Below are 17,155 nucleotides of genomic sequence, written 5' to 3'. Positions count from 1 at the left end.
CAGCAGCAGGGTCACCGTGAAAAAGGGCACCGGCGACGTATTCTGCACGCAACGTTTGCCTAAACAAGCCGCGAAGGGCCAGCGAATCCGATTACATTCTGCCCAGTGGCTCGGTCTAACGAAGTGACACGCATCGAGTCGTCTCCAAGGACGAACCCGACCCTCGCCCTTGTCCCGGCTTCGTGCTCACGCTCCTTCACAAAGATCGCGTTAGAATACGGGGGGTTAAGAACGTGCTCCCTCTCTTGGGCTTCTATCGTATATAGTTTCTTCGCCTTTCGCGCGTTCAGACTGTACATTTGCGAAGCAACGTTCAACCCTCTATAGATCTGTTATAAATATTTAACAGAATATCGTAAGAACGGAATGCGCAACAGAAAAGCTCGGAGAAACATGTCGACGGGAAGAAGAAAACTTTTTCTAGTTCGAGCAGAAAACATGAGAAGAAATCGGTCGGTAGACGACGCAGGGACGAACGAATGGAAACCGGTACTGAAGTCCAACGAAGGTTCTTTCGTTTCCGGTTACCACGTGAACGCAAGAGGAATCGGTCGAGACGCAGAGGGCAACGTTTTTCCCAGCGAGAGCCCGGAGTCCTTAAAGTACCGTTCCTTTCGAAAACTGGAAAGGTTACGTTTGCTTTTGCCCCTCGATCGGCTCTTATCGGTAGCCGGGGAATTGGTACGGGCTCGTTCATCGATCTCCTTCATGGTAAGCAAAGAAAAGTCGTCGTCGACGTAAGGCATTGTTTGCCAAAAGAGCCGGCATTATCGTACCGGGAATAAAAAGAAGTAATCTCGCGAGTCTGGCCGACGAAAAAGTTTATGCGCGAACTTGGAAGGGTTTGCTACGATTTTCGTCCAGACCGATGCGTAAAACGTAGTAAAGGAGGGGGAGGGGGTGGAAGGTTGCCCCACTGATTCGATAAATTCGATCAAATGGAGCGGACCTTCTCGTCGACGGTTTGCTGGGAAGTCCTTCAGACGCTCCAAGGCGAATAAAATTCTGTATACCGGGAAAGCAAGCTTTTCAAGAAATTTCGACAGAGTAACGTGAAAACGGCGATACAGGATTATCGTTGACCTCTGCCGGTATAACATTGTACGCGATCGAATAAGCCAGCAGTCACGAGAAGGATCGTTGGTACCGTTGAAAATAATTACCAGCGATCCGATACACCGATCGCCATCGTGAAACTTTTTCGGTTGCCGGCCAGTACCAGCTAGTAGAAAAAGCCGAACAACCACGCGATGATCGACGTCCGACGACGAGAACTCAGTCTCCTTCTCTTTACTACGTTACGGTTATCCTGTGGCTTATGTCGGCCATACCCGACAGGAAGGAAAGGAAGTTCGCGATAAGGGTAAATGTACTTAAGCGCGGCGCTCTATCGTTCCGTAATGGCCGACGGTATTTCGAACTTTCCTGTCGCGGGATGCCGTCGCGTCGTTCGGCTCGATTACCCCCTATAAAACACAAAGATCGAAGAAACAGCCAAGCGTCGTCGATATACAGGGTGTCTCAGCCAACTCGATCACCTAGAATAATGACTTAACGGTACGCTTACATGTTGACCTCGATACGTCCTAAACCTAATAGTTAACGGGATATTTACAAAATAATTTTTAATTTTTGCTCGAACTGAACGAAACTTAATTATTCCCCATCACTTTGGTGGCGAAAATTGGAACTAATTCCAGAACATGCCCGAGCGGGCTCGGTTGCCCATTACTGCTTTACAGGACCATCGTGCCCACGGTTACACGTCCGCGTTGCGTCGGCCCGTTCCACCTTTTACATTTATGCCGAAAGCGTTTATCGCGATCACGCCGGCACGCCGCGGCGTCGTATATCTTTCGGACGCACTCGAAGCGTTGTCCTCCGTTCCACAGATACATTCCTGGGACTCACTTAATTTCGTTCACATAGCGCCGTTTATTTAACGCCTTCGCCTCGACACGGCTGCTCTTTCTTTTTTCGTCCGTTCCGTCGCGTCGCATCGTTGGCGCCCATGGAAAGTGTAACCAAGAACGGAATGGCCCTCTTCGCACCTGCATCTCGCCAATGCGGGAGATCCATAACTCCTCGGTCGAGGGCAATTCGGTCGATTCCCTGAATACGTAATTGCCTCTTCCTCTTCTGCCTTCGTCGCACGTTTCTCTCACTCGCGTCCCTTGTCTCGCGTTTCTCCTACGTTCCCATCCCCTAATGTATCGCCGATATTGCGTCGCGAGAGCATCTCGAATGATAGAGAGAGGGAGGAAGGAAGATAGAACGAAATATCTCGACGAATGGGTGGATATTTCAAGAAATGTCATCTGCTTTCGATGCATGTACGTGGTGTAAATAAACATTTATGTTTAATACGTTTATTCCGTGAAAATGCAAGGCATTTTATCGTCGCGCTGTTCGCGTGGCCTGTCATCGTTGTCTCGTTCAGACCGAACGAATCGAAGGTCGCGTTAAAGCGAGGAAACAACGAGGACGAGCTTATGGAAGGTGGTAGCAAGTGCTCTTTAACAAAGGACAGCTGGTAGCACGGCATTAGAAGCCTCGTATCTCCTATTAGGTGGGCAAGCAACTGTCGGCCAAGCTTGGGAGCTTTCCAGCTTCGTAAATATCGGGTTATAGACGCGTAAAGACCGGGATTCCGTAGCGAAATTGTTCGCTATTAGCGACCGGACCGATACGCCTCCCGTAACGGCAACTCCGTTCGGTTGGTCGTAGCGAAGTGGGTATAGGAGCGCCGGAACGATCGAGTAACGTCCGCGTTTTTCCATCGGTCGTCGGAACCTTTTATTCTTATTGCGCGCACCGATCGACCGGAGAAACAACCTGTTGGCCGTGCAAATATTTTCGTTCAAATATATTGTTTACGTTAGCACTCGCTCGCGAGTTTACGTTCGCGAGCGCACCGCGCCCACCGGGGAGCGTTTCAATTCGAAACCGAGAGATACCGTCGAGACGACGCTTTGTAAATATCGAGTTACGGACGCGCAAAGATCCGAGATTTCATCGGGGAATTGTTCGTTATTAGCCTGGCAGCGGTAGTGTACATCGCTACGTGGTTCCAACAGGAACGGAACATCGGGCGCGGTCTCGACCCCGAATGGTTACTTGGGAACTTATTCGCGGCACTTACGGGTTGGGGCCGTGCTTGCCCGCGAATTCCACCTGATAGTTTATACGGCGAACTTTCGCAATTATAATTCTCCCATAACCGCATCGTATTTTACGGGAACGCGCGATACCGGGCCGTATGTGTTAACTGTAAATTGTCTTGCCATTTCGACGCGGTTTGCGGTTGGGAACCGCTCGCCGAGGATAAAGTTCGCGCGACAACGACACGAGAAGTCGGCCTCCGTCCATCGGCCTGGTTCTCGTTGTAGACTCTATCTACAGAGTAGAGTACCACCGTCGCGCAGTTATCGGTCGGTAAAAGTATCCCGTTGGTCGTTCCCGAACGTTCACGGATATCGGTGAAACGAGGATCCACGAGGGTAGAGGCGGGGGGTGTCGGCGTAGGTGGCATTTCGCGATTCGCAGATCGGGAGGAGTGGGAATCCGGTTCGGGGTCTGGGCGCCGTAAACTTCCCGTTGCTGGAAAATAAAGACCACGGATATCCCGCGTGGGAATCGTTCGTTATTAGCCGGCCGGCAATAATTTTCCCTTATTGCCGCGTAAACGATGCACTCGGTGGCTCTACGGTGCCGGTGCTGCTGCTGCCCGTGCTGCCGCCGCAGAGGGAGAGTTTAAGGGCCGCTGCTTCACCGGCACGCCAGACACGGACAAAGTCCGCAAGAAAGAGGGACGAGGAGGGTGTTTCGAGCGGGTAATATACAGACACCATTTTTAAAGTTAAGTATCGCCAAGCAACGCGATTTAAATGGAGATGGACGAGAGACCATTGCCGGATGTGGACCGGCCGCACCCTCTGCGTCGAGGCCGCGTAAGCTACCGTTCCCGCAACTATCCTTCTTTATCCCTCTCTCCGTTCTTCGTGCGCTACGCTCGGTTTCTTTCCTCCCCCGACACCTTTTCTCTCTTCGTTAGAGTCCCCTTCTCCCCACTCGATCTCTCAATTTCTTTCTATCCCGCACCGGCGCTCTCTTTATACTCCCCTGCCAGCTTGAAACGACTCTCCCGTACTCCCTCACGGATGTAACAACCCCTCGCGCTATGCCGCAGCCGGTCCCGGTGTACCGTTTACCCAAGAACGTAGCGGAAATAAAATCCCTCCCATCCACGTGTTTAAACATCCGAGGACTGTCGTAATCTTTCAGTCGAGATTCGAAAAACTCGGCTCTTATCGAGACCCCTTGGCCTTTCTATCGTATCCGTATACATGTGTATACACATACGTATAGGTACTGCAGGCCTCGCCTCTTCCTCTTTGTCGACGAACCGACACGCGTTTCCAAACGCGGTCGATCGACGATCCGTGCGATTACGAATTAACGACTGTCGCGGCCACGTTCGATTTTTCTTCTCCAACGATCTCGTCGACCGAAATTTCAGTCGACCGAACGAGAAAGGACAGTGTCACGCGGCGCGGAGCGTATTCGTCGTCCAACTGGTAAATTACAATGCGCCGTGTGCAGTTCATTGTGCGACTGGATGCGTCTATATACCCGCTTTATTACGTAATTTCAGTCGGCAAATTATTACAATTCGTCCCGGCGGTTTGCACTGTTAACGATGTTTGTATTATACCTACGTCTATAGGTACATAGATACGTGTAGGTGCGCGAGGCAGAGCACCGCTGCACGCGTGAACGAGTGACAAATACGTAGCACAACCGATAGAGTTCCGCCTTTGGTATTCAAATCAAACACTTTGCGCGTATCCACATTTATAAACGTCTATTATTGTTCGCTGGATAATGAATCGCCAATTGATTGCCGTGCAATCAATGGGACCCGTCCAATAAGTGCGACGGGTCATTTAGCGCGTCGACCGATTCATCGGCAAGTGCCCTGTCCTTCCGAAGTCGTGATCTCGAGGATAACAACGATGATCCTCGGATCTCCGGAATCGGAGGTACAGCAAGGCCGTCTGAGCGTGTTAACCGGCGTTGTTCGTTTAATTCTCTGAAGATCGACGCATCCAGTATACAGGATGCAACAAAAATGTTGCAGGTCCCTGAAATGGGACACTCGTAACGCGATTTGGAACAAGTTTTTCCTTAGCAAAAATGTTCTCCGAGGCTTTGTTAACGAGATATTAACGAAAAACCTCGACCAATCAGAGCGTGAGTCTGCCGGCCGAGTTCCCGCGGTAACGTTGGATACGTATTGCGATTGGTAGCCCACGTTACCACGGGAACTCGGCCGGCAGTCTCGCGCTCTGATTGGTCGGGCTTTTTTGTTGATATCTCGTTAACAAAGCCTCGGAGAACATTTTTACTAAGGAAAAACTTGTTCCAAATCGCGCCACGAATGTCTTATTTCAGGGACCTGCAACATTTCTGTTACACCCTGTATATTTTGACTCGTAAAGAAATCTAGTTCACGACCCCGCGTGTCCTGACCTCATGCAAAATTCTATCCCGCGATACCATGGCAGCGGGAATTGTCGCGGACGTTGATGCCGCCGTTTCCGCGCGATTCGAGTCGGGAAAGGACGAGGAAGAGATTCGCAATCAGGAGGATCTCCGTTTACGCCAGTGTCAACCGGCGGTCGCGGCGACCGACCGACCGCAGCATTGTCAAGCTGCGTAATTAATCCACGTTTCGGCGAGCCAGCTATGCCGGACAGCAGCCTAAGATTTACCGCAGTCCAATTTTACACCTGTCCGTCAACTGGGTTCGCGTCCGACCGGTTGCCTTTCGCTCGATGAAACCCAGCCGTTCGGTATAATTATCAGCGTTTCAATGCCGGATCCAACGGGCCCGGAGTCCATTCCGACTAAGACGTTTTCGTCCGCCCGGAGAGACACGATTAATAATTCCGTGAACCGTGTCGCGGCCTCGTGCCTCCGTTATACGTTCTACCGGTGGGTGTGGAACGGTTCGGTTGGTATGGTTCGGGACGTTGACGAAGCCAACTTTAATGCTCATCTGCGGACGCTGCGTTTTGCGACCCTGACATCGATCGCGCCAGGCAGGCGCGGCAGGGGCCGTAGACCATGCTCGCGCCTCGATTTTCCCCGAACCGAGATTCGGGGGCCAGCCGAAATTCGTTGCGATTTCAGCCGGTCACGTCGGTCGGGGGAACGCACCATTGGAATTTTAAGGTTCGGCATAAATTTCCTCGGTCCCGATAGCCGGCGGCGATCCTCTCTTTTCCGAAAATTCTCGTCAGCCGTGTTTCATTCTAAGCGCGTATTAAATATCAATCCCGTACCGACCGGTACCGACCCGACCCGACCCGACCCGACCCGATGCGACGAAAAGCATTACGCGAGAACGGTTCGTCCGATGAATACGATATATGTATTGTATACATTCGCATGCTTAATGAATCGCGGCCGCACGATTGTGGCCAGAAAGCTCGACGCGGACTTTAAAGCTCGGCATTAGCTTGCCGCGGGAGTCGCACGCGAGGGGGTATGGTTTTCAACGAGCTGCTTAATTTCACGGGGAACCGTAAACCGACGCAATCCGCGTTCTTTATTTCGTCGAGCCAATATTTCCGGTCGCTGGAACCGGCAATTTCAAATGTTATTGCAAACGTCGCCCGACCGAAGTATTACTGAATTCATGGCTGTCTTTAGGACCGTTCATATCGACTGGGATATAACTTTTGATTGGGATACGGTTTTACTATTCCGCCGGGACGCTTAACAGGTACCGACTGACGCTCGTGAAAGAGGCGCGAAGGTGTGACCGTTATGCTCTCGCGTTTACTTACCGATGTACCGATCGAGAAAAAGTCTGGGTTAGGCAGTGTCTCTTGTCGGCCAAGTCTTCGATTCGACCAAATTTTCCCGTGAAATCTCTTGTAAACGTGAATTATTCAACGAACGTCAGCGGATCATCACGGCGGAAATGCGATCGTAACGTAAAAACAACCGCGAGGATACAGTCAGGTACATACTACGCTACAATTTCCGGCGCACCACGATCGAATTTACTCGGGAATTATTTATCGATCACGTCCGACGTGACCACAGCTCGTTCGCGTAAACGTTAATTTCAATATCGTTGCTAGATTTTCCGGAACCGATTTATCGATCTCGTTCGGTCACAGAGACAGAAATTTCATGTCCGATCCGGTGTTGCGCAGCTGTTATTGTTGCTGCACCTGCATCGGTTCGATGTTATTGCAGTCAACCTGGCATGATCGACGCCGCGAAAAAACCGGTGCGATGAAACGGCGGGAAAAAAAAAATAATGCTCGAGGTACGATATACCATCCACACCCAGTGTTCTCGGTACTTTCCATATTTTCGCCGCGCCGCTAACGAGCCTATCTATTGCTCGTTTCTTTTCGTCGCAGAGTTGTATATCGGTTTTACGAGCTGTCGCGTGGAATTACGGTCCTTCGGTCGGCTCGGAATCCATGGGAGCGTCATCTCACGAACTCGAAAAGAACGAACAAAAAAGAAATCGGGCAGGAACGACGCGCGTTCGATATAAAACTGTAACGACCTCTTTGTAACGACGGCGGGTGTTTCGCGGTGTAGCGCCGTTATCGTGGTTATCGTTGCAAAGCGACCAGTAGGTGCATAATCACCACGAAGTTGTAACGATAACGACGCAACCGAGCTTTTATCCGGCCACATGTCCCGGTACTTTCCATAGAGGGGTCGGGACAAGGTCCAAACGAACGCCGGACGTGATAATACAAGGAAGCTCGTTCGACCGATCTCATTGGATACTTGCACGACTGTCGTCGTCGCTGTAATTATTCACTGAGTTTCCAGGAGCTTAGAGCTGCTCACCGTCCATCTCGCAGCGTCACGTACGCGTGCGTCTGTCGAAGAGATGCACGATACTCGTGGGATATACATATATCCGCCTCTTCCTCCCTTGAAACGGTAACCGTCTAGCCTTGTTAAAATTTATGAATAGGGTAGCGGAGTAATGTAGTTTCTTGGTAGCTCGTCGAGAGCACGATCGCCATTGTCTTCCAGAAATTTCGGAGGAAATACGACCATCCCAAACGTTGGAAACTGGTAAGGCGATGCAATCGCGTACTCGGGGGTGATTGCGAGCATCGCGACGGAGACGACGCTCGAGGATAAATGGGTCGCGAGAACGTTGACGGAGAATCCGAAGCGATGAACCGTTTCTTTCTTCGACGATTAAGACGAACACCGATTATACGATATCGGCCAGCTGGTTGGAACGGTAAATCAGACGGTGTGTCGATGAGCCTGGCCAGACTTCCGATTTGTCGATAAAACGACACCGACGGTAAAATAAACGCGCTCGACACCGGTATACGATGCAACAAAGGGAAAATAATGCTTGGGGGCTTTGTCGAGAAACGGGCCAGAACAGTCCGGTTTACACAGTGTCAACGATCTTTCCCGTTGTTTCGCGGTTCCCGGGAAACAAGGAGCGCAGTAAAACGTTTTACGAGCGGCCCATACAAACTGCCCGACCACGTTAAAACAATCCACCGCGTTACAATTACAGGCACGACGGAATCGCTGTACCACGAAATCCACGGACACGCGGCTATTGTTGCATAGCTCGCTCGCTGGGCGACGCCGCGCCACGGATATCGCCGATTTGCGTCATTCCGACGATACGCGGCTGACGGTGGTCTGGCCCGGTTAAATTACGACCCGGCGACCGAACGCGTATTTCTGCGACGATGCCACGAATCCACGGAACTCTTCGCATCGATCGTTGGACGGCACGAGAAGAGAAGATCAGATTACGGGGGAAGATTTAAGGTCGGAGCTGGGTGAATTAAAGACCGGTCGTTGGTTTACGACCTTACCATTATTTCGCGCGATCGTCGGTCGACGTTATATTACATAAGTTGGCAATCTCGACGAAAATCTGGTGAACGGGGAAGAAAATCGGATGGCTAGGGGGTCGATCGCTTCGAGAGATACTGGGACGTATGATGTGGGGGTTCCCGGGGAGAGGTTTGCTTCTCGTGCCACAACGGGGCACGCGTGACGCGAAGGGGTGGGGATCGATTTCGAGAGAGCTTTCGCGGGCATTATGTGATTCGAATCTCGGTATTATTCTATAATCTATTCCGCGGGATGATAGTGTCGGCAACGACGGTTAAGGTAGGTTGCATGCGGACCGTAGCCTGGTTCGACTTGCACGCCACCACCCACCAATAAGCACCCTCCGGTATCGGGTTCGCGCAACCCTCTCCACTCGTATCGGGCCGGCACGGCGCGGCAGCGACTCAGCGCGCAGACAACGGCGCGTGAGCCGATACTCGCACGGTTTCTAACGTTCTTGATTACGGCTGCACGCGTTGTCGTTGATGCTGAGAGGCGGAGGAGTGTGCCTCCCTCCCTCCCTCCCTCCCTCACTCCTCCTCGTTAACGCTTATTTGCTTGCCGACGGAAACGGTGTCTTGGAAAAGAGGGTGGTTGGGAGGGAGATACTGGCGTGGCCCCGGGGTATCGCTGGTAGGAGGATAAGCGGCTAAGAGCAAAGGGAAGAGAAATAGACCACGGGGATGAACGACGACACGGCGCACCTGATTTATGGGGTTCGTAATATAGAGATGGGAAGCCTCGAGGAGATATTCGCGGCACCAACCGACGGGACACGACATTCGCGATTTGCGGCTGGCCGTCTCGCGTTACTTTCTCGATATCCACGGGTGAATCCAAAAACGGAAGGAAAACTAATTTTTTGCCCGTTAAATCAATGTTTCGATCGAACGAACTGAAATTTTTACAGCAACGAGATTCGGGTTAACCCCTTGCCTTATGATTTTCTTGATGTCTGCAGTCTTCAGAATTACCTTATCATCAATAATTCCCCAGACACAAAAGGAATTCGTGTATTTCTTGCAGTTGAATATTTGCTCTAGAAGTTAAACATTAGTACCAGCAAACTCGTATTTCACTTTGACTCAAAGGAAACGAATGATAATTTTGTTCGTTGAATCCATTTTGATATCGTCACCACGAGTCTGACTCGATGTTATATAAGGCAAGGGGTTAAATCGTGGGGTGTGAAAAATAGAAGAAGGAATTTTTTATTCGTTGATAATCTTGGTCGAATCGAGCGCAACATTGTGCCTCCGAGGCGACGTTCATTTTTCCACCGGGCCGCAGTCCCGAGGCAGTATTCGCGTTCTGTAACGCACGCGAGTGATTTATATGCGCATGAACCACGGAACACCGATAATTACAGTGATTACAATTAATCAGATTTATGCCTGTTAACTATAAATCTGATTAGATCTGGGTACATAGGTATAATAATGGTTAAATCTCTGTAAACGCGCTAACCCCGATTCTGGTCGAGTACAAATTATTGTGCGAACGCAGCGCAAACCTGCATTCCCCATTGTTGATCGAATTCAACCCGGATAACGTTTGTTACCGCGAGGACATTGAAATTTCCTGCTGTACGATCGCGAAAATGTTAGCGATCGTTATAAAATCTTTGCTTCGTCGCGTCTTTCGGCTATTTCCGCGAAGTCTGTTCTTATCGTTTCGACAGCTTGGACCAGACGACCGACGCGACGAAATAAAATTATGAACCACGATAACTCGACCTCGACCCTCGACCAACGGAGAACAGAACCCCGACACAGCCGGCGACGTCGCTCGGTCGTCGTAAAATTTTAAAAGGGGTCACTCTCGGGGATCTTCGCTCATGTCGGATATGAATATATTTACAACCAGCTACCAACTTCACAGGCTTCCACGCTTGTTCGTGATACTCGATTTAACGTGAATCGCGAGCAAAGAAATTTCGTGAGATAGGACAATCGTCGTTCGGACGGGCATTAAACGGAATACTGAAACCACAAGAAGTTGCGGGGAAAATGAAAAGGGATAACGGAGGAATGAAGTTTATGCCAGGTTTCGAGGTCGTTTCGCGCGACGTCGGATTCTCCTAGGTCCCGATCGAGATTTTGAAATGGTGTGCTCGGCGAAGCAATAGGTTCCGACCTAGGAATCCGGGGCCAAGACCGAGGCCAGAGATCCCTGGCCAGTTTCGACCCGGCACGTAATCCAGGACGAATCCTCAAGATCAACGGTCTGGTTTCACCGGAAGCTCTCCGTCGACCGTTCGACCTTTTCGAACTGATCCGTAGCCGTGGCTTGCCCTCTTCCCAGAACGATTCCGCCGCGCGGCGCCATCTCGAAATTTCACTCTGTTTGTCGTTTAACGATCGCGTCACGAAAATCGCGTGTGGTGTGACCAGCCTTCCTTGTTCCCGGTTACCTCTTTGTCCCCGAAGGAAAAACTTTTCCCTTTTCAACTTTTTTTGTTTCTCTCGATCCTTCTTGGACGACGGAAATCCCCCTCCCATCGAACCCGCAAATTTGTTATCCTTGCTATTCCACGGCCGATCGATATCGTGTCGTAGATCCGCGTCTGGTCGAGCGGCGAGGCGCAATTAGGGCAAATTTTATCGCGCGGAATCGAAGCGGTTCCCTTAAGGCTGATACACGAGCGGAAAAGACGATCGACCGACCGACCGACCGACCGTTTGGATTAACCTCGGAGATCGGTGGCTTCTCTGGAGTCTATACTTCAACGGGATCGAGAGTATGGTTAAACGCTTGGAGCAAACGGGGCCAGGAAGGTGTTACCGGGTCAAGATGTGGATTAGGATCTCGAGGGGTCACCTTGCGAAACCCGACCTAGGTCTATGTACCTACCCCATAAATTATGTCCGCCTAAACACATAGTTTCCCTACGATGTAGCTATTCCTACATCGATTAAAGTCACGGAAATACGAGGGAAAGCACTCGAGCTCGGTTGGGGAAGCGTTCAAAGATCGATCTGTGTTGCGAATACTGCGATTAAAAAGAAATTAAAAGACGGAAAGTCGACGATCGCTCGTAATACAGCTCGATGGAACGCTAATTAATCAAATACCAGCTACACGAGAGACTAATTGGTATACACATACCACTATTTACACGAATATACGGTGGTTTGAATTTTCTTTGGAACGAGTACTCTTCTCCAGTCTAAGTGGAAGCCATTCACCAAACTTAATTCACGTTAGGATCGTCGTCTCCTCACGTTCGCCGGGTTCCTTTTACAAACGCTAGACACCTTCGTGCCAGAGATCGGCCATAGAATACGTACGTGTATTGTTACTACGCGAAGTAACGAACGTTTTGTCGCTTGAACAAAACCTCCCTTGGGGAGAGCGGAAAGTAATCTAATATCGTGACGATAGGAAACGCATCCGACGTGGAATTTCATCGCCTCATGGATGTCGTTCGGAGAAATTATGGCGGATAAGCTACACCTCGAAATTTACGGTATCGTTCGATTACGCGCGACGCGTCCACGCTATTCGCTGCAGGTAATAACCGGTGTCGCTTTTATGGGACGCGTTGTCGATTCTTACCGCCATATTCTCCTCCGTCGGATGTGTCTCTTTTATAAATTCCACAGGTGAATGTGGATTAACGCGATCCCGTAAAACAACGCGCGTATGCGTTCTCCCATGTCGCGGGAACAATTCGTTTTTCATTTCTTCTTATTTCTTCGATCGATTTGGTGCACGTCACGATGCGACCATTGACGAAATCACGGAAAGATAACCGAACGGTTTACGGGTTCGTTGGAATCGATTGTTACACGATAGTGGCAACTATCCGCGCAACAACTGTTTCGTTCACGTCGCAGTTTACCGTCAGCGCTTTATTGCGGCCGGGGCATCAGGTTTCGGCACGTAAACCGACTCCTAAAGTGGTGGAGTAATCGTTGAACTATTTCGAGGGTCCCGTTACATTTATTCGGACAAAGGACCCCCGCGTTGTTGGCTAAGAGGGTACGCATAAATGTTTGATAACAAGACGCGATAGAGTGCTGCACACGGTGGTTGATGCGTGTGTCGTTTACCGAGACCTGGTTGCCAAGAGGGCAGGGTGTGTGTTTAGCAGCGCGCATAGTTCGCATACCGACCCTTCCTAGCATGGTATGTTATAATTAGTGCTTCAGCGAGCGCACGCAACATTGATATGTCCACGAGCTTCCGAATACTTCCTTAATGAGATGGCTTTGCAAACACCGGGTCAAGTGTTCCCGTGCACCTTCAATCCCCGGACTTTCTATCCCTGTACTTTACGTATCTTTGAGGCTCACGGAAAGCAGGCAGATATTTACCGACACCGACACGACCGTTCTCGTTAAAACTTCATTCGGAAGTTTTAGTCCGGCCGCGTACCGATCGGACCGACGCTGGGGAAATAAAGCGCGCAGAGTCGCGTTCGGGAAATTGTTCCGTTTGAAACAGACCGGTTAATATTCCGCAGGAAATTGCTTGTCCAGCTACCTCGCGACGGTTCGGGAGGTCCTTTGATCTCCCGCCGCATCGTAAGAAACGCGCGACGATGCAATTTGCATTTAGAAATCCGATTATTACGAGGCGATTCAAATTTTCATAAATAGACAATTAACGCGGGGGAAATGGAAACGGCACCACTTCCACCGGAGTACGGTTCACCTGTCCGCTTTTGAATTCAAATCCTGCGCGAGGACTATTAATTATGGTGTGGTTGACAAACCTGGCTCGAACTCTGCAACCCCTGCCGTCACAATATCAAATCGCAACTCCACCCGTCCCTCCGCTTCAACTGTCGCACTGGCACTGTTTTGCTCCCGTTTCTCGCGGCTAACGTCGATAATCCAACAACACAAGCAGCTGTGATACGCGGTGCAACGAAGGTGAGAACGACGATAATCTCACGGAAAGCACCGGGGGTTGAATAAAGAGCGAATTCGAGCGTCTACAGTTTGCCCAAGGGAGGTAGCAGTTTCTTTTAAGTATGCTTCTTCGATAATAATCGTTACTTCGTATCGTCCGCGAAGTGGTCACACGAGGAGGATGCTGTTCGACGTTTTTTCAACTATAAAACTTCTCTGCTAACGAGTTGTTTGTCGGAATATTTCGTTTTTAATGTACCAGGTAGACGTATCGAATTGGCAACAAATTAACGCCATTTGGTGGCTCTTTAGTTTTTCGATCGGAGTTAACCGGAGGAGTCAAGAAGGCAGATATTATCAATTAATCACGTGTCCTGTGGATACGCAGCGAGCTCGGTCGGATCGTCTGACGGTGCAGTTACGTCGCGTCGATGCCACGACAACGTGGTGGTACCGTCGCGTCGCGACGGTTATCAATTATTCGCCGATAAAGCTGCCATCCAGAACCTCGGAAGCAAGCGACACTCGCTCCCCGCCCTCCTACTCATCACGGTATCCCTTCAGCCGCCAATTGAAATTTATCGACACGCTATAATTACATGCCACGAACTCGATTATGCATTGCCGCGATCCTCATTAGGGGTGTACGCCTAACTGCTTTGGAGGAGAGCGTGACGGACACGGTGATCAAGTCGTCCCCGCTGACTTTCGGTGACAATGAACGCGTCACGACTGTCACGAGTACCGTACACTGCATGGACGGAACAAGGATAGTCGGAAACCAGGAAAAGGGTGCGAAGGTCAGTGGCGAGAGATTGATTGGAAAAACTTGCAAACGACTGTATCTTTTTTTCTTCTGCCGCAACGTTATTCACGCTCGGCTGCTTTGAACGCAACCACAACCTTCGAAATCGTAAAAATACTAAAACTGTGAGGGCAAGCTTTCGAGCGGACAGAGAGGAAAATGGAGTTTGCAAGATAAGAAAACGACAGGCACTACGACGTATTAATCGTTGCGGGTTCGGCGGCGCTGGCCCCTTGAAAAATGATTCGGCAAACGAGGCTGCGGCACCGAACTCTGGAACTGACTGCGCCGGCTAGTTCGCGAAGAACCGAACACCGGCGTAACCGTGCTAGTTTAATTGCGAAACTTCACGGGACTATCGCAGATTACGGAAAATATCGAAAAACGCCGGCAATATCGCGGTTGTCCTATTTTTATCCGTATTTCTGCTGTTTGTTCGACGAGCTACACTCGCGGAAAGGAAGGAGCGCGCAACGAAAAAGCACGGGAACAGGCCGGGGGAATAGCGAAGTGGTAAAGAGGTATCGGTACGAGTGAGTGGATGCGGGTGGGGGGGGGATAAGGGTTCTCAAGTTTTATTTGCGCTCCGTCGGGGAACGCAGTGTTTGTTTTCCGCGCACGGAACTCGTTGAAAGGGTTCGGATATCGAAGGGATTCGCAATAGGGATTAATCGTTGGTTACGTGGCAGGCTTATTTACCGATACGTTGCCTGTGACGGGAATGGAAATGGGGAAACGTTCTCGCGACGTCACGCGACCGACCGCGTCCGTTCGGGTTTTATTTTATCGGAGGGACCGTCGCGCTGCGCCGGAAAAGTCACGCGACACCGTTCCACAGCGACACGAGCTTTCATTCGTTTGCCGCTCGATCCAGAATTTGTATGGTGCTTCGAGCCTCGAGAGCCTCTCGAAAGACAGCGAGTTTTAATTGCACCGGCCGGAGAGAAATTATCGCGGGAAAGCCACCGAGTCCAATTTAAATCGAATGCGGCGACCTCTGAAGTTCCTCGAGAAAAATCATAACGAGTAATCGGCCGAGATAATTGTCAATTAAGAGGACTCTCGTTCCGTCGCGTTTCATTGTACTTTGGGAGAGAGAGGGAGAAGAAAGTTTTCAGCATTCGCTCTATCTTATTGCGCGATCCACAGTCATTGTTTCATCGTCTTGTCGATCGAAAAATTACTTCGAACGATGTAACAGCGTTTAAATTGAGACGGCCGATTTTCAGGCTCATTAAAGGAAATTATAGGGACGCGATCGGGCGAAATAATTGTCAATTGAAACCGTTTCGAGCCTCATCGAGCCCTGTCTGTCTGAAAGAAGCGTCACGGCGTGCCCTCGATTAATAATCGTTCCGATTGAGAGGCGTCGACGGTTGCCCACCTATTCACTGGCAGAAACGTTCATTCAGGAGAAAGACAAAAAAAAAAAAAAGGACGAATCTCTGCTCGGAGAATGCCTTTATGAGGGCCTTCCGCGCTGTTATTGCGGCCAACTCGGAAACAGAACATCGCGGGCCGCGTCCGCGTAACGGAATGCAGAAAGGAATTTGGAGTTCGAGTGGCAAGGGGCAACCGTGCAACGAACAGTGACGTACGTTTAATAACGCGAACCGTATCCTGAGCCATGTTGCGTCAGGAGGGGTCGACGATGTAACGGCGAAAGGGAGCGCGATGCAGTGGCCACGGTTCGCTGCATATTAGCCGTGGTAGCTACGGATTCTTGAAACGCCAGAGATCTTTTTTTTTTCGCCAAACCTAGGAATCAAACTGAACGAATACAACTGGTGAGACACGGCACGAATTCCTATGACGAATCCTTGATAATTAAATCGCGAACGCATTCCTCGCATTAATATACATAAATTAGCCGCTCGTAGCGAGAACGCAGTCGTCTAAATTGTCGAATCGAAGGAGACCACCTCGTAACTAAAAGAAAGACAACTTTTTACTCACGTGTACAGGGGTACTCCGGCCTCGTCCTTGAACCAAAAAACCATATGCAGGGTGTCCTCTCCAGGTGGACTGATGTCGCATGGTAATTCGGCTGGCTTTCCTTCCACAACGCTGATGTTTACCAACGGTACTGCAATCGAAACATCGGTCACGTCGTTACAAGAAGCCTTAAAGTTACAAAAACAAGGCGAATCGTGTTTACAATTAGGCAACTCGTTTCTTCGATAAGAATTTAAATAAAATGCGACGAACGTTTGTTTACCAATAAATTAGAGACCGTTTCGATCAGCTTTTTCAGCACCGAGGTTTTCTATTAAAATACTCGAAGGAACAATGGGCCTTGGCAAGAGTTTGGCTCGGTCCCCGTATGTCTACAGTCTGCACTGCTGAGATTCTACCAAAATCTACCAGGCAGAATCTCGGTCACTTGGATCGCTCGGGTCCCTCGCCCGGAAAATAACTGAAAATTTAAGGACGTACTTGCTCTTCTATACCTATTTGCGGGCTCCCCCCACTCCGTTGGTTTTTCTTATTCGATGGATTCTCGGTATATACCTGCGCCGGTCGTCCCTTCGTCTCGGTACACTCGCGAGTACAGAGGTGATATTTATTTATT

At 50.1% G+C, this 17,155-nt stretch overlaps 1 protein-coding gene across 1 annotated transcript in view; it reads right to left on the bottom strand.

Moving 5' to 3' along the window:
* Positions 1-17,155, bottom strand: part of LOC107194586 (nephrin-like) — a 157,403-nt gene that overhangs the window by 136,891 nt on the left and 3,357 nt on the right. The window contains exon 2 of the mRNA XM_015584228.1: positions 16,540-16,669. Coding sequence (XP_015439714.1) covers positions 16,540-16,669 — 130 coding nt within the window. The remainder of the gene's footprint in view (positions 1-16,539; positions 16,670-17,155) is intronic.

This window comes from Dufourea novaeangliae, unplaced genomic scaffold (assembly GCF_001272555.1).
Source record: "Dufourea novaeangliae isolate 0120121106 unplaced genomic scaffold, ASM127255v1 scaffold8, whole genome shotgun sequence".
In the NCBI taxonomy this organism is placed as follows: Eukaryota; Metazoa; Arthropoda; class Insecta; order Hymenoptera; family Halictidae; genus Dufourea; species Dufourea novaeangliae.
The sequence above is the reverse complement of the archived record's forward strand: the minus strand, read 5'-3'. Positions and strand labels throughout refer to the sequence as shown.